The 23,200-nt window shown below is 42.9% G+C and overlaps 4 protein-coding genes across 4 annotated transcripts; all 4 read left to right on the top strand.

Annotated features, from left to right (window-relative positions):
* Positions 1-291: 291 nt before the first annotated feature.
* On the top strand, positions 292-1,003 carry LOC132698318 (uncharacterized). The gene is made up of 3 exons (XM_060664313.1): positions 292-542; positions 620-685; positions 752-1,003. Exons 1-3 carry the CDS (start codon positions 490-492, stop codon positions 933-935), a joined length of 303 nt encoding a protein of 100 aa, XP_060520296.1. The 5' UTR covers positions 292-489; the 3' UTR covers positions 936-1,003.
* A 6,038-nt stretch (positions 1,004-7,041) lies between these two features.
* On the top strand, positions 7,042-8,047 carry LOC132698239 (uncharacterized). Its single transcript, XM_060664199.1, has 3 exons — positions 7,042-7,292; positions 7,370-7,435; positions 7,503-8,047. The coding sequence occupies exons 1-3, from the start codon at positions 7,240-7,242 to the stop codon at positions 7,684-7,686; spliced, it is 303 nt and encodes a 100-aa protein (XP_060520182.1). The 5' UTR covers positions 7,042-7,239; the 3' UTR covers positions 7,687-8,047.
* Positions 8,048-13,792: 5,745 nt separating this feature from the next.
* Positions 13,793-15,600, top strand: LOC132698338 (uncharacterized). Its single transcript, XM_060664339.1, has 3 exons — positions 13,793-14,043; positions 14,121-14,186; positions 14,253-15,600. The coding sequence occupies exons 1-3, from the start codon at positions 13,991-13,993 to the stop codon at positions 14,434-14,436; spliced, it is 303 nt and encodes a 100-aa protein (XP_060520322.1). The 5' UTR covers positions 13,793-13,990; the 3' UTR covers positions 14,437-15,600.
* A 3,678-nt stretch (positions 15,601-19,278) lies between these two features.
* LOC132697702 (uncharacterized) lies at positions 19,279-21,765 on the top strand. Its single transcript, XM_060663277.1, has 3 exons — positions 19,279-21,099; positions 21,176-21,241; positions 21,308-21,765. The coding sequence occupies exons 1-3, from the start codon at positions 21,047-21,049 to the stop codon at positions 21,489-21,491; spliced, it is 303 nt and encodes a 100-aa protein (XP_060519260.1). The 5' UTR covers positions 19,279-21,046; the 3' UTR covers positions 21,492-21,765.
* Positions 21,766-23,200: the final 1,435 nt, after the last annotated feature.

Below are 23,200 nucleotides of genomic sequence, written 5' to 3' on the forward strand. Positions count from 1 at the left end.
CAAATGCGCTTGTAGTCCTATATTAAAGTGGAAAGTGTGTGGTAGATGCAAATATCGTTTTTATTTTCGAAACGGTCAGTTTTGTGCTGCTTGTGATTTTCGGGTTGCGATTTTTGGTTACGGTTATAGAGAGACACAGTTTTGTTTGTCAGTGCCTTTACTTTTTTTTCGAGATATTTTTACCATAGACAATGAACGGGTAAGTGACTAATTAGATAATTATTTGTAAATCTGCGAGTGAATTATCCTAAAGCCTTTAATTAACTAATCAACCGCTGTTTATTCTGATTCAGTTTTTTATCTGCATTATACAGGTGCGTCGCTATTGAAGTATTACGTTGCCACCGGTGCCTACTCAGGGCCGACACTGTCTGCCCTGAAGCGATATTCGCTTGCGATGGCGTCGAGGCGCATACGTTCTGCGCCTCGTGTGCCGATGTGATTGGCTGGTTGCAAAATGAACCCCCGCTACTTTGCCCCTTTTGCGGGATGATTGTTTTTCGCTCCAGGGTGCTGGAGCGAATGGCTTTTTTGGGAGAAAGGTAAATGTTTTTGTTAAAAAAAAAAGGAAGCAAAATAAATAAATTAAAATAACTCGCTATATTCTTGTTCATCATAGAAGACGCCAAGAAATGGAGAGGATGCCTGGCCCTCCACCCTTAATCCCAATTCAGGAGATCCCGAAGTAACTAATTTCACCCCTTATTTTAAAATAAAAATACTAACACTTTTTTCAACCAAAAAAAAATAGCTTCCAAGACGTAATCTCCATCGGATCCAGCGAGGAGACAGCGGAATTCCCACACCATGGCGGGGAAGTTAGACCGGGTTCGCCAAGCTCGGGGAGTAGCACCGTAAGCTACATTTTCGAGTTGCCGCCTCCCTTGGATCCTGAGGAGTCGCTCGATTCGGGATATGGACACGAACATATTTAAAAAAAGTACGAGCGGGTATTTCCACGATAACGCTGACACCGTTAAATTTCTAATTTTCTTTTTTCAGATTCCGGAATATAAATATTTGCTCGTTACCTCTCGTGTTTTATTTCCTCTGTCCTTGGTGCGCAATAAAAGCACAGTTTGTACCCGCGAGGGTACACATTCGCAGAATTATATGTTTTTAAAATAAATGTTTTGGTCAATATTCACTAGGTGGGGTTACCTTATTCAAGAAAATCTTATTCCAAGAGGGGACACTAGTTTACATTCGAACCGCTAGAGGGTGCAGATGGTCACGCGAACAATATGATCAAGTCTCATTGACGCCATTGCTTTTCTTAGGGGTGGGAAAATATCTGGGCTCTGATTGGCTTCGCCGCCATCGGAAACTAGAGGAGGGGGGATCGATTAAACCCCACATTTCTGGTTGCTTATCCAATGGGGGCCAGTTTCAAGGGATTTTGGGTAAAGGCGGAGGAGCTAGAGAGTCGTGGGTAAGGAGGACACCCCACAAAAAAAGGGAGAGGAGTGGGGGAAGCCTATCCTGTACCAATAAACTACTAACGCAATACGCGCTGGCACACTTCCAACACCCCCTCCATGTAAAGGATAAAGAAGACTGGAGACGCTACAATAACAGCGTTGACGGCATCATCCTGGACGATCTAGACTTCCCCAATTGCAGTCCCCTCACCTTACTCAAACTACTCGATATGGAGACGCCCATCACCCAGAACATCAAATACGGGGCAACCAGAATTCAAGCAGGTACACCCAGGATAATTTGTGTAAACCACTTGGATCTGTTTTGGCCCAAAGGGATACACACGGAAACAATTAAAGCCTGCGAAAGACGAATAACAATTGTACACATAGAAGCACTACTCTTTAACTACCGCGCCACAACACCTGACAACCCGATACCTCAACACCTACTACCAACACCAGACAAACGAACAGCAAAAAAACAATCAAAACCGTGCAACCTGTGCAACAACCCAACAACCTAAGAATTCTGTTGGAAATGCAAATACGACCTAACACTGGAGCTACAACAACTCGACATTGAAGAAAACGAAAACGGACCCACCACGAGCGCATCCACCAAAAACCTGGAACACGAAGCCTCCGACTGAAACTATATAGCATGTGTGTGCCTTGTATTACGTCATTAATAAATATATTATATTACACCTACTGTGGTTCCTTTAGTTCCTATGGTAGAGCACACACATCATACCTAGTTTCAATATTTCATTATGTGTGTCTACCCCTACCCCACGTTCGTATTTCCCGCTAAATCTATTCTCTTTTTCATTGGTTTATTTTGGTTTGTCTCATTTTCTATATATTTCATTGGTCAACCCCGTCGCGGGCGGTAGCCACCCCTTCAGGGGTGGCCCAACGAAAGGCGCATGCGCCCACGCATTTTGGAGGCCAATTACACAATTACGATCAATTAATTACCGATATATTTTCGAATAATAGAATTTAAAAGTCGTCAATAAATTAGTTAAAATTACAACACTTTTCTAAAATTTCATAATGTACCATATAATAGTTGTATAATTTATGACATTAACAATAAAAATATTTCAATTGTAATATTAATAATATTGAAAATTTAAGATTTTTAACCTCATCGATAGTTGTGAGGTTATCCGATGCGATTCTACAATGTTCACGATAAGAAGAACACATGCCGACAAATTTCAAGATGCTCATCGATCGTGTGAAGAAAATATCGTGAAAATTCGTTTCAGGAAGAAAGAACTGCATGAACTAGAGATGATTTGTCATGAAGATTCTTTAGATTTCGATGTGAATGGTTATTGTCAAATAATTTATAACGCCTATGTTTAAATAATTTATATACTTATCTAACTATTTCAAATAGATAATTTCCAATTCATTTCTCGGAATATTTTGATTTTTTTTAATTTATTATAATAATAAAAAAATTGGAATATCTGTTCAGATAAAAAGTACTTCACATCATTTCTTAAAATAAAATCTCAAAATTCCCCAAAGTTAATATACTTAAAACGAAAAACACTTTTATACTTCATTCCTTTCTACAAAATTTATAAACACATGATTTTTCTAAATATATTAATTATTGTCCCAAATAAAATTTTTCTACAAAAAAAAAATTAAACAAAATAAAAATTTTATATATAAACGCACACCTTTATAAAAGTTCAAAACGATATCAAATTCTCACCCCATCTCCAACCGGTCTCTAATTGAATTTTAATGACCTTTTCCATATAAAAGAAACTACCCTTCCAACTTTTATTTACCACCGGTGACAATAAACGCGAAACATAATTGGACAGCCATCTCCGGCGCCATAAAGAACGCGAAGATAAAATACAACAAGGCCAGGTCCGTGAAGGACGGCATCAAGGTGTTCCCAGAGACCACCGAAGACTACAGGAACTTAATCAAGTTCCTAAACGCCCACAATGCGGAGTACTACACGTACGCATTAAAGGTTGAGAAAAAAACCAAGATGGTCATAAAGGGCCTCTTTAAAGAACTACCCCTCACAGAGATCGAGGAAGACCTGAAGGCACAAGGTATAGAAGATGCAAAAGTAGTTCAGCTACTGAAGAAAAAGAGGGGAGACAAAGGAGAGAAACTGGTCTCCGAGTTCTTCATTGTGACGACTTGCAATGAAAACATAAAAAAGATTACAAACATTTGCTCCGGAAAGGTCACGCTCGAGGAGCCAAATAAAATCAGTGAGGTACCGCAATGCCATACGTGCCAAAAGTTTGGCCACGGCCAAAGTAGATGCACCTTCCAACACAGGTGCGTCAAGTGCGGCAAGGACCACCCCACCCGGGAATGCACCATTCCGTCGGAGCCCAAAACGGGGAACGTGAAGTGCGCAAACTGCGGCGGCCCCCATGTAGCAAGCTACAGGGGTTGCCCCAGCGTCCCCAAGACCGACGCACAAAAGAGGAGGGAAATTCAAAGAAAACAAGCTCCCCCCACGAGGCAAGAACCACCACAACCACCCAGACAGGCTCCTACTCAACAACCAAGGCAAGTCACGCCGCAAATTCAACAACAGGACATTACAACTATCCTGGCGTCGCTACAAGCCATTTTACTGAAATTAGCCCCCCAGTAAATGGCCATACAAATCAGGCCCACGTCCTTGAGAGCGACAACGTGGAACATACGGGGCATACGGGCCAACAAAGCCGATATCGAAGAATTTCTGGCAGAATATGACGTAGACATACTAGGGCTACAACAGACACTCATAAGAGGCGGGACGAACATCAGATTCCACAACTACGTCATATACAGAAGAGACAGCCCAAACGGAAACGCCCGAACAAACGCAGGAATCGCGATACTAGTGAAGGAATCACTAGACCACGAATACTTAGGGATTCAAGACACCGGACTGGACGCCATCACCGTAAGAGTGAACATGAGGGACGGAACCACGCTCAAGATCACCACTGTATACAGGCAAAGTACTGTCAACATCACGGCAGAAGACATAGCTACCCTAATGATGGGAAGAGAATCCCAAATAATAATAGGAGATTTCAACAGTCACGCCAGAAGCTGGAACAGCAGGCAGTACTGTCCAAATGGAAGAACATTGGAAGCCGAGGTAGCAAGAAATGGGGGAACGGCCATCGGACCGGACGAGCCGATCCATTATCCCGACAATATGATGTGATTGACATAGCCATAATCAAGAACCTGCGAATGCCCTACGCCATAGCAACGATGAACGAAGGTAAGTACAAGGTAAGAAGGACGGACTGGAAAGCGTTCAAGGAGAAATGCGCACAAAGGATTAGCCTGGCAAGAAGACTCGTAACGAGACAAGACCCGGATGAAGAGATCGCCACCCTGGAAGGCACGATCCTGCAGGCCTATGAGGACTCAACGACTACCGAAATACGCAAAAAAGACAAAAGAATAGGCGGACCACTCCCTCCACATATCGACAGGAAAATCAGAGATCGGAGAAGACTCAGGAGAATCTATTGGAGAAATAGAATTGAGCAAAACAGAATAACCCTGAACCGAGCATCTAACCAACTGAAGGAGATGCTACGCCAGCACAGAAACAGACAATGGAAAAGAAAAACCGGAGACAACACTATGTGGAGAATGCAAAAGGTATTGCGGAATCCCAGGACCACGATTCCACCAATACACGGAGAAAATGGTCTAGCATACACCAGCTTAGAAAAAGCGGAAGCATTCGCGGACTGCCTGGAGCGCGAAGGCAGGACAAACACCGAAGAAAACGAAGAAACGGAAGAAATAGAACGCAAAATGGCCAGACCAGCAAGGGAGGTTAGAGAACAGGATGACAGTGAGGAAGTCGCTGATCCAATAACCCCTAAAGAAATAGTTGCGCATATAAAGAACTCCAGAACGAGAAAAGCTCCAGGACCGGACCAAGTGACCAACATAATGTTAAAGAACTTACCAAGAAAAGGTTTCGTGGCAGTTACCAATATAGGCAACGCAATCCTCAGGCTGAGGTACTTCCCCGACGCCTGGAAGGAAGCCTCGGTGACTATGATTCCCAAACCAAGAAAAAACAGAACTTTTCCACAAAATTACAGGCCTATCAGTCTAGTAAGCAGCATGAGCAAGATCATCGAAAGAGCTATCCTCACAAGAATTAAGACCTTCACGGAGGCAATGCAGGTATTACCTGAAGAACAGTTCGGGTTCAGGGCAGGACACTCCACCTAAATGCAACTTCTAAGACTCGTCGAACAAGCCGCAGAAGGCATCGAAAGAGAACAAGCAACAGGATTGGTATTACTAGACATAGAGAGAGCCTTCGACCGAGTCTGAAAACAAGGACTCGTGGGAAAGATGAAGACCATAGGATACCCCAACTGGATCTGCAAACTGACGGATTCCTATTTGAGGAATAGGAGGATCCAGGTGAAAGTAGGGCAAGAAAAATCGCAACCGAGGATCTTGGAAGCAGGAGTCCCACATCCCTCCCCATCTCTACACGATATTTACCCACGACGTACCGAAACTCCAAAGAACCGAACTTGGACCGTACGCAGATGATACAGCCTTATCATTCAGGACACCAAACGTAGATTAAGTAACGAGAAAAATGCAAAGAGCACTCGACGATTTGGAAAAATGTTGCACCAAATGAAAAATAAAAATAAACGCCAACAAAACGGAGGCAGTGCTGATCACGAAGAAAAGAACAAGACCCCGCGAAACACTCAACCTCAACGGAGAGGACATCGAGTGGAAGGACTCCGTAAAATATCTCGGGGTGAAGATCGACAAAAAACTAATGTTTAAACAGCACATAGACGACAATATAGCCAAAACCAGGGCAGTAGCGACTCAACTATATCCTATCTTAGGGAGACACAGCGAGATGAACCCAAACAACAAGGTCACGCTGATAAAGGCGGTTATAAGACCGACACTGACCTATGCATCTACTGCATGGGACTTTGCGGCAAAAACCTACATGGAAAGGCTCAGAGCTTGCGAGAGCAAAATCAACAGGCGGGTAGTAGGAGCTCCATACTACGTAAGAAACGAAAATATCAGAAGAGATCTGAAACTCAACACTCTGTTGGAGTTAGTCGTGGATGTTCAAACACACCGCCGCTTCGAGGGTGGCTCTCGACATACCTACCCCGAGACCATAAACACTGCAAATTCTGTTTTCTCACACAAAGTCGTAAAAAGACAGCGGCATCGAAATGAGGGTTGAGGGTTGGGTGATGGTTAGTTTTGCCGCCGAACCTTTTAGCCTCATTTAGTCGTGGATGTTCAAATGCGCTTGTAGTCCTATATTAAAGTGGAAAGTGTGTGGTAGATGCAAATATCGTTTTTATTTTCGAAACGGTCAGTTTTGTGCTGCTTGTGATTTTCGGGTTGCGATTTTTGGTTACGGTTATAGAGAGACACAGTTTTGTTTGTCAGTGCCTTTACTTTTTTTTCGAGATATTTTTACCATAGACAATGAACGGGTAAGTGACTAATTAGATAATTATTTGTAAATCTGCGAGTGAATTATCCTAAAGCCTTTAATTAACTAATCAACCGCTGTTTATTCTGATTCAGTTTTTTATCTGCATTATACAGGTGCGTCGCTATTGAAGTATTACGTTGCCACCGGTGCCTACTCAGGGCCGACACTGTCTGCCCTGAAGCGATATTCGCTTGCGATGGCGTCGAGGCGCATACGTTCTGCGCCTCGTGTGCCGATGTGATTGGCTGGTTGCAAAATGAACCCCCGCTACTTTGCCCCTTTTGCGGGATGATTGTTTTTCGCTCCAGGGTGCTGGAGCGAATGGCTTTTTTGGGAGAAAGGTAAATGTTTTTGTTAAAAAAAAAAGGAAGCAAAATAAATAAATTAAAATAACTCGCTATATTCTTGTTCATCATAGAAGACGCCAAGAAATGGAGAGGATGCCTGGCCCTCCACCCTTAATCCCAATTCAGGAGATCCCGAAGTAACTAATTTCACCCCTTATTTTAAAATAAAAATACTAACACTTTTTTCAACCAAAAAAAAAATAGCTTCCAAGACGTAATCTCCATCGGATCCAGCGAGGAGACAGCGGAATTCCCACACCATGGCGGGGAAGTTAGACCGGGTTCGCCAAGCTCGGGGAGTAGCACCGTAAGCTACATTTTCGAGTTGCCGCCTCCCTTGGATCCTGAGGAGTCGCTCGATTCGGGATATGGACACGAACATATTTAAAAAAAGTACGAGCGGGTATTTCCACGATAACGCTGACACCGTTAAATTTCTAATTTTCTTTTTTCAGATTCCGGAATATAAATATTTACTCGTTACCTCTCGTGTTTTATTTCCTCTGTCCTTGGTGCGCAATAAAAGCACAGTTTGTACCCGCGAGGGTACACATTCGCAGAATTATATGTTTTTAAAATAAATGTTTTGGTCAATATTCACTAGGTGGGGTTACCTTATTCAAGAAAATCTTATTCCAAGAGGGGACACTAGTTTACATTCGAACCGCTAGAGGGTGCAGATGGTCACGCGAACAATATGATCAAGTCTCATTGACGCCATTGCTTTTCTTAGGGGTGGGAAAATATCTGGGCTCTGATTGGCTTCGCCGCCATCGGAAACTAGGGGAGGGGGGATCGATTAAACCCCACATTTCTGGTTGCTTATCCAATGGGGGCCAGTTTCAAGGGATTATGGGTAAAGGCGGAGGAGCTAGAGAGTCGTGGGTAAGGAGGACACCCCACAAAAAAAGGGAGAGGAGTGGGGGAAGCCTATCCTGTACCAATAAACTACTAACGCAATACGCGCTGGCACACTTCCAACACCCCCTCCATGTAAAGGATAAAGAAGACTGGAGACGCTACAATAACAGCGTTGACGGCATCATCCTGGACGATCTAGACTTCCCCAATTGGAGTCCCCTCACCTTACTCAAACTACTCGATATGGAGACGCCCATCACCCAGAACATCAAATACGGGGCAACCAGAATTCAAGCAGGTACACCCAGGATAATTTGTGTAAACCACTTGGATCTGTTTTGGCCCCAAGGGATACACACGGAAACAATTAAAGCCTGCGAAAGACGAATAACAATTGTACACATAGAAGCACTACTCTTTAACTACCGCGCCACAACACCTGACAACCCGATACCTCAACACCTACTACCAACACCAGACAAACGAACAGCAAAAAAACAATCAAAACCGTGCAACCTGTGCAACAACCCAACAACCTAAGAATTCTGTTGGAAATGCAAATACGACCTAACACTGGAGCTACAACAACTCGACATTGAAGAAAACGAAAACGGACCCACCACGAGCGCATCCACCAAAAACCTGGAACACGAAGCCTCCGACTGAAACTATATAGCATGTGTGTGCCTTGTATTACGTCATTAATAAATATATTATATTACACCTACTGTGGTTCCTTTAGTTCCTATGGTAGAGCACACACATCATACCTAGTTTCAATATTTCATTATGTGTGTCTACCCCCACCCCACGTTCGTATTTCCCGCTAAATCTATTCTCTTTTTCATTGGTTTATTTTGGTTTGTCTCATTTTCTATATATTTCATTGGTCAACCCCGTCGCGGGCGGTAGCCACCCCTTCAGGGGTGGCCCAACGAAAGGCGCATGCGCCCACGCATTTTGGAGGCCAATTACACAATTACGATCAATTAATTACCGATATATTTTCGAATAATAGAATTTAAAAGTCGTCAATAAATTAGTTAAAATTACAACACTTTTCTAAAATTTCATAATGTACCATATAATAGTTGTATAATTTATGACATTAACAATAAAAATATTTCAATTGTAATATTAATAATATTGAAAATTTAAGATTTTTAACCTCATCGATAGTTGTGAGGTTATCCGATGCGATTCTACAATGTTCACGATAAGAAGAACACATGCCGACAAATTTCAAGATGCTCATCGATCGTGTGAAGAAAATATCGTGAAAATTCGTTTCAGGAAGAAAGAACTGCATGAACTAGAGATGATTTGTCATGAAGATTCTTTAGATTTCGATGTGAATGGTTATTGTCAAATAATTTATAACGCCTATGTTTAAATAATTTATATACTTATCTAACTATTTCAAATAGATAATTTCCAATTCATTTCTCGGAATATTTTGATTTTTTTTAATTTATTATAATAATAAAAAAATTGGAATATCTGTTCAGATAAAAAGTACTTCACATCATTTCTTAAAATAAAATCTCAAAATTCCCCAAAGTTAATATACTTAAAACGAAAAACACTTTTATACTTCATTCCTTTCTACAAAATTTATAAACACATGATTTTTCTAAATATATTAATTATTGTCCCAAATAAAATTTTTCTACAAAAAAAAAATTAAACAAAATAAAAATTTTATATATAAACGCACACCTTTATAAAAGTTCAAAACGATATCAAATTCTCACCCCATCTCCAACCGGTCTCTAATTGAATTTTAATGACCTTTTCCATATAAAAGAAACTACCCTTCCAACTTTTATTTACCACCGGTGACAATAAACGCGAAACATAATTGGACAGCCATCTCCGGCGCCATAAAGAACGCGAAGATAAAATACAACAAGGCCAGGTCCGTGAAGGACGGCATCAAGGTGTTCCCAGAGACCACCGAAGACTACAGGAACTTAATCAAGTTCCTAAACGCCCACAATGCGGAGTACTACACGTACGCATTAAAGGTTGAGAAAAAAACCAAGATGGTCATAAAGGGCCTCTTTAAAGAACTACCCCTCACAGAGATCGAGGAAGACCTGAAGGCACAAGGTATAGAAGATGCAAAAGTAGTTCAGCTACTGAAGAAAAAGAGGGGAGACAAAGGAGAGAAACTGGTCTCCGAGTTCTTCATTGTGACGACTTGCAATGAAAACATAAAAAAGATTACAAACATTTGCTCCGGAAAGGTCACGCTCGAGGAGCCAAATAAAATCAGTGAGGTACCGCAATGCCATACGTGCCAAAAGTTTGGCCACGGCCAAAGTAGATGCACCTTCCAACACAGGTGCGTCAAGTGCGGCAAGGACCACCCCACCCGGGAATGCACCATTCCGTCGGAGCCCAAAACGGGGAACGTGAAGTGCGCAAACTGCGGCGGCCCCCATGTAGCAAGCTACAGGGGTTGCCCCAGCGTCCCCAAGACCGACGCACAAAAGAGGAGGGAAATTCAAAGAAAACAAGCTCCCCCCACGAGGCAAGAACCACCACAACCACCCAGACAGGCTCCTACTCAACAACCAAGGCAAGTCACGCCGCAAATTCAACAACAGGACATTACAACTATCCTGGCGTCGCTACAAGCCATTTTACTGAAATTAGCCCCCCAGTAAATGGCCATACGAATCAGGCCCACGTCCTTGAGAGCGACAACGTGGAACATACGGGGCATACGGGCCAACAAAGCCGATATCGAAGAATATCTGGCAGAATATGACGTAGACATACTAGGGCTACAACAGACACTCATAAGAGGCGGGACGAACATCAGATTCCACAACTACGTCATATACAGAAGAGACAGCCCAAACGGAAACGCCCGAACAAACGCAGGAATCGCGATACTAGTGAAGGAATCACTAGACCACGAATACTTAGGGATTCAAGACACCGGACTGGACGCCATCACCGTAAGAGTGAACATGAGGGACGGAACCACGCTCAAGATCACCACTGTATACAGGCAAAGTACTGTCAACATCACGGCAGAAGACATAGCTACCCTAATGATGGGAAGAGAATCCCAAATAATAATAGGAGATTTCAACAGTCACGCCAGAAGCTGGAACAGCAGGCAGTACTGTCCAAATGGAAGAACATTGGAAGCCGAGGTAGCAAGAAATGGGGGAACGGCCATCGGACCGGACGAGCCGATCCATTATCCCGACAATATGATGTGATTGACATAGCCATAATCAAGAACCTGCGAATGCCCTACGCCATAGCAACGATGAACGAAGGTAAGTACAAGGTAAGAAGGACGGACTGGAAAGCGTTCAAGGAGAAATGCGCACAAAGGATTAGCCTGGCAAGAAGACTCGTAACGAGACAAGACCCGGATGAAGAGATCGCCACCCTGGAAGGCACGATCCTGCAGGCCTATGAGGACTCAACGACTACCGAAATACGCAAAAAAGACAAAAGAATAGGCGGACCACTCCCTCCACATATCGACAGGAAAATCAGAGATCGGAGAAGACTCAGGAGAATCTATTGGAGAAATAGAATTGAGCAAAACAGAATAACCCTGAACCGAGCATCTAACCAACTGAAGGAGATGCTACGCCAGCACAGAAACAGACAATGGAAAAGAAAAACCGGAGACAACACTATGTGGAGAATGCAAAAGGTATTGCGGAATCCCAGGACCACGATTCCACCAATACACGGAGAAAATGGTCTAGCATACACCAGCTTAGAAAAAGCGGAAGCATTCGCGGACTGCCTGGAGCGCGAAGGCAGGACAAACACCGAAGAAAACGAAGAAACGGAAGAAATAGAACGCAAAATGGCCAGACCAGCAAGGGAGGTTAGAGAACAGGATGACAGTGAGGAAGTCGCTGATCCAATAACCCCTAAAGAAATAGTTGCGCATATAAAGAACTCCAGAACGAGAAAAGCTCCAGGACCGGACCAAGTGACCAACATAATGTTAAAGAACTTACCAAGAAAAGGTTTCGTGGCAGTTACCAATATAGGCAACGCAATCCTCAGGCTGAGGTACTTCCCCGACGCCTGGAAGGAAGCCTCGGTGACTATGATTCCCAAACCAAGAAAAAACAGAACTTTTCCACAAAATTACAGGCCTATCAGTCTAGTAAGCAGCATGAGCAAGATCATCGAAAGAGCTATCCTCACAAGAATTAAGACCTTCACGGAGGCAATGCAGGTATTACCTGAAGAACAGTTCGGGTTCAGGGCAGGACACTCCACCTAAATGCAACTTCTAAGACTCGTCGAACAAGCCGCAGAAGGCATCGAAAGAGAACAAGCAACAGGATTGGTATTACTAGACATAGAGAGAGCCTTCGACCGAGTCTGAAAACAAGGACTCGTGGGAAAGATGAAGACCATAGGATACCCCAACTGGATCTGCAAACTGACGGATTCCTATTTGAGGAATAGGAGGATCCAGGTGAAAGTAGGGCAAGAAAAATCGCAACCGAGGATCTTGGAAGCAGGAGTCCCACATCCCTCCCCATCTCTACACGATATTTACCCACGACGTACCGAAACTCCAAAGAACCGAACTTGGACCGTACGCAGATGATACAGCCTTATCATTCAGGACACCAAACGTAGATTAAGTAACGAGAAAAATGCAAAGAGCACTCGACGATTTGGAAAAATGTTGCACCAAATGAAAAATAAAAATAAACGCCAACAAAACGGAGGCAGTGCTGATCACGAAGAAAAGAACAAGACCCCGCGAAACACTCAACCTCAACGGAGAGGACATCGAGTGGAAGGACTCCGTAAAATATCTCGGGGTGAAGATCGACAAAAAACTAATGTTTAAACAGCACATAGACGACAATATAGCCAAAACCAGGGCAGTAGCGACTCAACTATATCCTATCTTAGGGAGACACAGCGAGATGAACCCAAACAACAAGGTCACGCTGATAAAGGCGGTTATAAGACCGACACTGACCTATGCATCTACTGCATGGGACTTTGCGGCAAAAACCTACATGGAAAGGCTCAGAGCTTGCGAGAGCAAAATCAACAGGCGGGTAGTAGGAGCTCCATACTACGTAAGAAACGAAAATATCAGAAGAGATCTGAAACTCAACACTCTGTTGGAGTTAGTCGTGGATGTTCAAACACACCGCCGCTTCGAGGGTGGCTCTCGACATACCTACCCCGAGACCATAAACACTGCAAATTCTGTTTTCTCACACAAAGTCGTAAAAAGACAGCGGCATCGAAATGAGGGTTGAGGGTTGGGTGATGGTTAGTTTTGCCGCCGAAACTTTTAGCCTCATTTAGTCGTGGATGTTCAAATGCGCTTGTAGTCCTATATTAAAGTGGAAAGTGTGTGGTAGATGCAAATATCGTTTTTATTTTCGAAACGGTCAGTTTTGTGCTGCTTGTGATTTTCGGGTTGCGATTTTTGGTTACGGTTATAGAGAGACACAGTTTTGTTTGTCAGTGCCTTTACTTTTTTTTCGAGATATTTTTACCATAGACAATGAACGGGTAAGTGACTAATTAGATAATTATTTGTAAATCTGCGAGTGAATTATCCTAAAGCCTTTAATTAACTAATCAACCGCTGTTTATTCTGATTCAGTTTTTTATCTGCATTATACAGGTGCGTCGCTATTGAAGTATTACGTTGCCACCGGTGCCTACTCAGGGCCGACACTGTCTGCCCTGAAGCGATATTCGCTTGCGATGGCGTCGAGGCGCATACGTTCTGCGCCTCGTGTGCCGATGTGATTGGCTGGTTGCAAAATGAACCCCCGCTACTTTGCCCCTTTTGCGGGATGATTGTTTTTCGCTCCAGGGTGCTGGAGCGAATGGCTTTTTTGGGAGAAAGGTAAATGTTTTTGTTAAAAAAAAAAGGAAGCAAAATAAATAAATTAAAATAACTCGCTATATTCTTGTTCATCATAGAAGACGCCAAGAAATGGAGAGGATGCCTGGCCCTCCACCCTTAATCCCAATTCAGGAGATCCCGAAGTAACTAATTTCACCCCTTATTTTAAAATAAAAATACTAACACTTTTTTCAACCAAAAAAAAATAGCTTCCAAGACGTAATCTCCATCGGATCCAGCGAGGAGACAGCGGAATTCCCACACCATGGCGGGGAAGTTAGACCGGGTTCGCCAAGCTCGGGGAGTAGCACCGTAAGCTACATTTTCGAGTTGCCGCCTCCCTTGGATCCTGAGGAGTCGCTCGATTCGGGATATGGACACGAACATATTTAAAAAAAGTACGAGCGGGTATTTCCACGATAACGCTGACACCGTTAAATTTCTAATTTTCTTTTTTCAGATTCCGGAATATAAATATTTACTCGTTACCTCTCGTGTTTTATTTCCTCTGTCCTTGGTGCGCAATAAAAGCACAGTTTGTACCCGCGAGGGTACACATTCGCAGAATTATATGTTTTTAAAATAAATGTTTTGGTCAATATTCACTAGGTGGGGTTACCTTATTCAAGAAAATCTTATTCCAAGAGGGGACACTAGTTTACATTCGAACCGCTAGAGGGTGCAGATGGTCACGCGAACAATATGATCAAGTCTCATTGACGCCATTGCTTTTCTTAGGGGTGGGAAAATATCTGGGCTCTGATTGGCTTCGCCGCCATCGGAAACTAGAGGAGGGGGGATCGATTAAACCCCACATTTCTGGTTGCTTATCCAATGGGGGCCAGTTTCAAGGGATTATGGGTAAAGGCGGAAGAGCTAGAGAGTCGTGGGTAAGGAGGACACCCCACAAAAAAAGGGAGAGGAGTGGGGGAAGCCTATCCTGTACCAATAAACTACTAACGCAATACGCGCTGGCACACTTCCAACACCCCCTCCATGTAAAGGATAAAGAAGACTGGAGACGCTACAATAACAGCGTTGACGGCATCATCCTGGACGATCTAGACTTCCCCAATTGCAGTCCCCTCACCTTACTCAAACTACTCGATATGGAGACGCCCATCACCCAGAACATCAAATACGGGGCAACCAGAATTCAAGCAGGTACACCCAGGATAATTTGTGTAAACCACTTGGATCTGTTTTGGCCCAAAGGGATACACACGGAAACAATTAAAGCCTGCGAAAGACGAATAACAATTGTACACATAGAAGCACTACTCTTTAACTACCGCGCCACAACACCTGACAACCCGATACCTCAACACCTACTACCAACACCAGACAAACGAACAGCAAAAAAACAATCAAAACCGTGCAACCTGTGCAACAACCCAACAACCTAAGAATTCTGTTGGAAATGCAAATACGACCTAACACTGGAGCTACAACAACTCGACATTGAAGAAAACGAAAACGGACCCACCACGAGCGCATCCACCAAAAACCTGGAACACGAAGCCTCCGACTGAAACTATATAGCATGTGTGTGCCTTGTATTACGTCATTAATAAATATATTATATTACACCTACTCTGGTTCCTTTAGTTCCTATGGTAGAGCACACACATCATACCTAGTTTCAATATTTCATTATGTGTGTCTACCCCTACCCCACGTTCGTATTTCCCGCTAAATCTATTCTCTTTTTCATTGGTTTATTTTGGTTTGTCTCATTTTCTATATATTTCATTGGTCAACCCCGTCGCGGGCGGTAGCCACCCCTTCAGGGGTGGCCCAACGAAAGGCGCATGCGCCCACGCATTTTGGAGGCCAATTACACAATTACGATCAATTAATTACCGATATATTTTCGAATAATAGAATTTAAAAGTCGTCAATAAATTAGTTAAAATTACAACACTTTTCTAAAATTTCATAATGTACCATATAATAGTTGTATAATTTATGACATTAACAATAAAAATATTTCAATTGTAATATTAATAATATTGAAAATTTAAGATTTTTAACCTCATCGATAGTTGTGAGGTTATCCGATGCGATTCTACAATGTTCACGATAAGAAGAACACATGCCGACAAATTTCAAGATGCTCATCGATCGTGTGAAGAAAATATCGTGAAAATTCGTTTCAGGAAGAAAGAACTGCATGAACTAGAGATGATTTGTCATGAAGATTCTTTAGATTTCGATGTGAATGGTTATTGTCAAATGAAAATGGAAAATGTAAATTTTTACCATGTTCATACTATAAATCATAGATGGGCATTACAAAATCAACGTTTCACATAATTTTTTAAAAGTATTTATACAATTCAAGTTAATAACATTTTTTTACCATCGACATAATTTATAACGCCTATGTTTAAATAATTTATATACTTATCTAACTATTTCAAATAGATAATTTCCAATTCATTTCTCGGAATATTTTGATTTTTTTTAATTTATTATAATAATAAAAAAATTGGAATATCTGTTCAGATAAAAAGTACTTCACATCATTTCTTAAAATAAAATCTCAAAATTCCCCAAAGTTAATATACTTAAAACGAAAAACACTTTTATACTTCATTCCTTTCTACAAAATTTATAAACACATGATTTTTCTAAATATATTAATTATTGTCCCACATAAAATTTTTCTACAAAAAAAATTAAACAAAATAAAAATTTTATATATAAACGCACACCTTTATAAAAGTTCAAAACGATATCAAATTCTCACCCCATCTCCAACCGGTCTCTAATTGAATTTTAATGACCTTTTCCATATAAAAGAAACTACCCTTCCAACTTTTATTTACCACCGGTGACAATAAACGCGAAACATAATTGGACAGCCATCTCCGGCGCCATAAAGAACGCGAAGATAAAATACAACAAGGCCAGGTCCGTGAAGGACGGCATCAAGGTGTTCCCAGAGACCACCGAAGACTACAGGAACTTAATCAAGTTCCTAAACGCCCACAATGCGGAGTACTACACGTACGCATTAAAGGTTGAGAAAAAAACCAAGATGGTCATAAAGGGCCTCTTTAAAGAACTACCCCTCACAGAGATCGAGGAAGACCTGAAGGCACAAGGTATAGAAGATGCAAAAGTAGTTCAGCTACTGAAGAAAAAGAGGGGAGACAAAGGAGAGAAACTGGTCTCCGAGTTCTTCATTGTGACGACTTGCAATGAAAACATAAAAAAGATTACAAACATTTGCTCCGGAAAGGTCACGCTCGAGGAGCCAAATAAAATCAGTGAGGTACCGCAATGCCATACGTGCCAAAAGTTTGGCCACGGCCAAAGTAGATGCACCTTCCAACACAGGTGCGTCAAGTGCGTGCGGCAAGGACCACCCCACCCGGGAATGCACCATTCCGTCGGAGCCCAAAACGGGGAACGTGAAGTGCGCAAACTGCGGCGGCCCCCATGTAGCAAGCTACAGGGGTTGCCCCAGCGTCCCCAAGACCGACGCACAAAAGAGGAGGGAAATTCAAAGAAAACAAGCTCCCCCCACGAGGCAAGAACCACCACAACCACCCAGACAGCCTCCTACTCAACAACCAAGGCAAGTCACGCCGCAAATTCAACAACAGGACATTACAACTATCCTGGCGTCGCTACAAGCCATTTTACTGAGATTAGCCCCCCAGTAAATGGCCATACAAATCAAGCCCACGTCCTTGAGAGCGACAACGTGGAACATACGGGGCATACGGGCCAACAAAGCCGATATCGAAGAATATCTGGCAGAATATGACGTAGACATACTAGGGCTACAACAGACACTCATAAGAGGCGGGACGAACATCAGATTCCACAACTACGTCATATACAGAAGAGACAGCCCAAACGGAAACGCCCGAACAAACGCAGGAATCGCGATACTAGTGAAGGAATCACTAGACCACGAATACTTAGGGATTCAAGACACCGGACTGGACGCCATCACCGTAAGAGTGAACATGAGGGACGGAACCACGCTCAAGATCACCACTGTATACAGGCAAAGTACTGTCAACATCACGGCAGAAGACATAGCTACCCTAATGATGGGAAGAGAATCCCAAATAATAATAGGAGATTTCAACAGTCACGCCAGAAGCTGGAACAGCAGGCAGTACTGTCCAAATGGAAGAACATTGGAAGCCGAGGTAGCAAGAAATGGGGGAACGGCCATCGGACCGGACGAGCCGATCCATTATCCCGACAATATAAACAATCGCCCTGATGTGATTGACATAGCCATAATCAAGAACCTGCGAATGCCCTACGCCATAGCAACGATGAACGAAGGTAAGTACAAGGTAAGAAGGACGGACTGGAAAGCGTTCAAGGAGAAATGCGCACAAAGGATTAGCCTGGCAAGAAGACTCGTAACGAGACAAGACCCGGATGAAGAGATCGCCACCCTGGAAGGCACGATCCTGCAGGCCTATGAGGACTCAACGACTACCGAAATACGCAAAAAAGACAAAAGAATAGGCGGACCACTCCCTCCACATATCGACAGGAAAATCAGAGATCGGAGAAGACTCAGGAGAATCTTTTGGAGAAATAGAATTGAGCAAAACAGAATAACCCTGAACCGAGCATCTAACCAACTGAAGGAGATGCTACGCCAGCACAGAAACAGACAATGGAAAAGAAAAACCGGAGACAACACTATGTGGAGAATGCAAAAGGTATTGCGGAATCCCAGGACCACGATTCCACCAATACACGGAGAAAATGGTCTAGCATACACCAGCTTAGAAAAAGCGGAAGCATTCGCGGACTGCCTGGAGCGCGAATGCAGGACAAACACCGAAGAAAACGAAGAAACGGAAGAAATAGAACGCAAAATGGCCAGACCAGCAAGGGAGGTTAGAGAACAGGATGACAGTGAGGAAGTCGCTGATCCAATAACCCCTAAAGAAATAGTTGCGCATATAAAGAACTCCAGAACGAGAAAAGCTCCAGGACCGGACCAAGTGACCAACATAATGTTAAAGAACTTACCAAGAAAAGGTTTCGTGGCAGTCACCAATATAGGCAACGCAATCCTCAGGCTGAGGTACTTCCCCGACGCCTGGAAGGAAGCCTCGGTGACTATGATTCCCAAACCAAGAAAAAACAGAACTTTTCCACAAAATTACAGGCCTATCAGTCTAGTAAGCAGCATGAGTAAGATCATCGAAAGAGCTATCCTCACAAGAATTAAGACCTTCACGGAGGCAATGCAGGTATTACCTGAAGAACAGTTCGGGTTCAGGGCAGGACACTCCACCTAAATGCAACTTCTAAGACTCGTCGAACAAGCCGCAGAAGGCATCGAAAGACAACAAGCAACAGGATTGGTATTACTAGACATAGAGAGAGCCTTCGACCGAGTCTGAAAACAAGGACTCGTGGGAAAGATGAAGACCATAGGATACCCCAACTGGATCTGCAAACTGACGGATTCCTATTTGAGGAATAGGAGGATCCAGGTGAAAGTAGGGCAAGAAAAATCGCAACCGAGGATCTTGGAAGCAGGAGTCCCACATCCCTCCCCATCTCTACACGATATTTACCCACGACGTACCGAAACTCCAAAGAACCGAACTTGGACCGTACGCAGATGATACAGCCTTATCATTCAGGACACCAAACGTAGATTAAGTAACGAGAAAAATGCAAAGAGCACTCGACGATTTGGAAAAATGTTGCACCAAATGAAAAATAAAAATAAACGCCAACAAAACGGAGGCAGTGCTGATCACGAAGAAAAGAACAAGACCCCGCGAAACACTCAACCTCAACGGAGAGGACATCGAGTGGAAGGACTCCGTAAAATATCTCGGGGTGAAGATCGACAAAAAACTAATGTTTAAACAGCACATAGACGACAATATAGCCAAAACCAGGGCAGTAGCGACTCAACTATATCCTATCTTAGGGAGACACAGCGAGATGAACCCAAACAACAAGGTCACGCTGATAAAGGCGGTTATAAGACCGACACTGACCTATGCATCTACTGCATGGGACTTTGCGGCAAAAACCTACATGGAAAGGCTCAGAGCTTGCGAGAGCAAAATCATCAGGCGGGTAGTAGGAGCTCCATACTACGTAAGAAACGAAAATATCAGAAGAGATCTGAAACTCAACACTCTGTTGGAGTTAGTCGTGGATGTTCAAACACACCGCCGCTTCGAGGGTGGCTCTCGACATACCTACCCCGAGACCATAAACACTGCAAATTCTGTTTTCTCACACAAAGTCGTAAAAAGACAGCGGCATCGAAATGAGGGTTGAGGGTTGGGTGATGGTTAGTTTTGCCGCCGAACCTTTTAGCCTCATTTAGTCGTGGATGTTCAAATGCGCTTGTAGTCCTATATTAAAGTGGAAAGTGTGTGGTAGATGCAAATATCGTTTTTATTTTCGAAACGGTCAGTTTTGTGCTGCTTGTGATTTTCGGGTTGCGATTTTTGGTTACGGTTATAGAGAGACACAGTTTTGTTTGTCAGTGCCTTTACTTTTTTTTCGAGATATTTTTTACCATAGACAATGAACGGGTAAGTGACTAATTAGATAATTATTTGTAAATCTGCGAGTGAATTATCCTAAAGCCTTTAATTAACTAATCAACCGCTGTTTATTGACGGTTAAGTTTCGCAAAATTTAAAATAAAAGGAAAAAGGGAATGCTTCTTCTAAAGAGCAAAAAAAGCAAGGGCCTTTTTTACCGATAATTTTTTGAAATGCCGGGGGTTAATTTTTCTTTTTTCTTCGCGTGTAGCCTAGAGAAGACATTTACCTGATTCAGTTTTTTATCTGCATTATACAGGTGCGTCGCTATTGAAGTATTACGTTGCCACCGGTGCCTACTCAGGGCCGACACTGTCTGCCCTGAAGCGATATTCGCTTGCGATGGCGTCGAGGCGCATACGTTCTGCGCCTCGTGTGCCGATGTGATTGGCTGGTTGCAAAATGAACCCCCGCTACTTTGCCCCTTTTGCGGGATGATTGTTTTTCGCTCCAGGGTGCTGGAGCGAATGGCTTTTTTGGGAGAAAGGTAAATGTTTTTGTTAAAAAAAAAGGAAGCAAAATAAATAAATTAAAATAACTCGCTATATTCTTGTTCATCATAGAAGACGCCAAGAAATGGAGAGGATGCCTGGCCCTCCACCCTTAATCCCAATTCAGGAGATCCCGAAGTAACTAATTTCACCCCTTATTTTAAAATAAAAATACTAACACTTTTTTCAACCAAAAAAAAATAGCTTCCAAGACGTAATCTCCATCGGATCCAGCGAGGAGACAGCGGAATTCCCACACCATGGCGGGGAAGTTAGACCGGGTTCGCCAAGCTCGGGGAGTAGCACCGTAAGCTACATTTTCGAGTTGCCGCCTCCCTTGGATCCTGAGGAGTCGCTCGATTCGGGATATGGACACGAACATATTTAAAAAAAGTACGAGCGGGTATTTCCACGATAACGCTGACACCGTTAAATTTCTAATTTTCTTTTTTCAGATTCCGGAATATAAATATTTACTCGTTACCTCTCGTGTTTTATTTCCTCTGTCCTTGGTGCGCAATAAAAGCACAGTTTGTACCCGCGAGGGTACACATTCGCAGAATTATATGTTTTTAAAATAAATGTTTTGGTCAATATTCACTAGGTGGGGTTACCTTATTCAAGAAAATCTTATTCCAAGAGGGGACACTAGTTTACATTCGAACCGCTAGAGGGTGCAGATCGTCACGCGAACAATATGATCAAGTCTCATTGACGCCATTGCTTTTCTTAGGGGTGGGAAAATATCTGGGCTCTGATTGGCTTCGCCGCCATCGGAAACTAGAGGAGGGGGGATCGATTAAACCCCACATTTCTGGTTGCTTATCCAATGGGGGCCAGTTTCAAGGGATTATGGGTAAAGGCGGAGGAGCTAGAGAGTCGTGGGTAAGGAGGACACCCTACAAAAAAAGGGAGAGGAGTGGGGGAAGCCTATCCTGTACCAATAAACTACTAACGCAATACGCGCTGGCACACTTCCAACACCCCCTCCATGTAAAGGATAAAGAAGACTGGAGACGCTACAATAACAGCGTTGACGGCATCATCCTGGACGATCTAGACTTCCCCAATTGGAGTCCCCTCACCTTACTCAAACTACTCGATATGGAGACGCCCATCACCCAGAACATCAAATACGGGGCAACCAGAATTCAAGCAGGTACACCCAGGATAATTTGTGTAAACCACTTGGATCTGTTTTGGCCCCAAGGGATACACACGGAAACAATTAAAGCCTGCGAAAGACGAATAACAATTGTACACATAGAAGCACTACTCTTTAACTACCGCGCCACAACACCTGACAACCCGATACCTCAACACCTACTACCAACACCAGACAAACGAACAGCAAAAAAACAATCAAAACCGTGCAACCTGTGCAACAACCCAACAACCTAAGAATTCTGTTGGAAATGCAAATACGACCTAACACTGGAGCTACAACAACTCGACATTGAAGAAAACGAAAACGGACCCACCACGAGCGCATCCACCAAAAACCTGGAACACGAAGCCTCCGACTGAAACTATATAGCATGTGTGTGCCTTGTATTACGTCATTAATAAATATATTATATTACACCTACTGTGGTTCCTTTAGTTCCTATGGTAGAGCACACACATCATACCTAGTTTCAATATTTCATTATGTGTGTCTACCCCCACCCCACGTTCGTATTTCCCGCTAAATCTATTCTCTTTTTCATTGGTTTATTTTGGTTTGTCTCATTTTCTATATATTTCATTGGTCAACCCCGTCGCGGGCGGTAGCCACCCCTTCAGGGGTGGCCCAAAGAAAGGCGCATGCGCCCACGCATTTTGGAGGCCAATTACACAATTACGATCAATTAATTACCGATATATTTTCGAATAATAGAATTTAAAAGTCGTCAATAAATTAGTTAAAATTACAACACTTTTCTAAAATTTCATAATGTACCATATAATAGTTGTATAATTTATGACATTAACAATAAAAATATTTCAATTGTAATATTAATAATATTGAAAATTTAAGATTTTTAACCTCATCGATAGTTGTGAGGTTATCCGATGCGATTCTACAATGTTCACGATAAGAAGAACACATGCCGA

This window comes from Cylas formicarius, unplaced genomic scaffold (genome assembly GCF_029955315.1).
Source record: "Cylas formicarius isolate icCylForm1 unplaced genomic scaffold, icCylForm1.1 PGA_scaffold_2__14_contigs__length_35257938, whole genome shotgun sequence".
Taxonomy (NCBI): Eukaryota; Metazoa; Arthropoda; class Insecta; order Coleoptera; family Brentidae; genus Cylas; species Cylas formicarius.

Bases quoted from the DNA above. Each gene is read 5' to 3' on its own strand.
- LOC132698318 (XM_060664313.1), top strand. From the start codon at position 490: ATGATTGTTTTTCGCTCCAGGGTGCTGGAGCGAATGGCTTTTTTGGGA. The intron at 543-619 runs GTAAATGTTTTT...TGTTCATCATAG, and splicing joins ATGGCTTTTTTGGGAGAAAG to AAGACGCCAAGAAATGGAGA. The intron at 686-751 runs GTAACTAATTTC...AAAAAAAAATAG, and splicing joins CCAATTCAGGAGATCCCGAA to CTTCCAAGACGTAATCTCCA.
- LOC132698239 (XM_060664199.1), top strand. From the start codon at position 7,240: ATGATTGTTTTTCGCTCCAGGGTGCTGGAGCGAATGGCTTTTTTGGGA. The intron at 7,293-7,369 runs GTAAATGTTTTT...TGTTCATCATAG, and splicing joins ATGGCTTTTTTGGGAGAAAG to AAGACGCCAAGAAATGGAGA. The intron at 7,436-7,502 runs GTAACTAATTTC...AAAAAAAAATAG, and splicing joins CCAATTCAGGAGATCCCGAA to CTTCCAAGACGTAATCTCCA.
- LOC132697702 (XM_060663277.1), top strand. From the start codon at position 21,047: ATGATTGTTTTTCGCTCCAGGGTGCTGGAGCGAATGGCTTTTTTGGGA. The intron at 21,100-21,175 runs GTAAATGTTTTT...TGTTCATCATAG, and splicing joins ATGGCTTTTTTGGGAGAAAG to AAGACGCCAAGAAATGGAGA. The intron at 21,242-21,307 runs GTAACTAATTTC...AAAAAAAAATAG, and splicing joins CCAATTCAGGAGATCCCGAA to CTTCCAAGACGTAATCTCCA.
- LOC132698338 (XM_060664339.1), top strand. From the start codon at position 13,991: ATGATTGTTTTTCGCTCCAGGGTGCTGGAGCGAATGGCTTTTTTGGGA. The intron at 14,044-14,120 runs GTAAATGTTTTT...TGTTCATCATAG, and splicing joins ATGGCTTTTTTGGGAGAAAG to AAGACGCCAAGAAATGGAGA. The intron at 14,187-14,252 runs GTAACTAATTTC...AAAAAAAAATAG, and splicing joins CCAATTCAGGAGATCCCGAA to CTTCCAAGACGTAATCTCCA.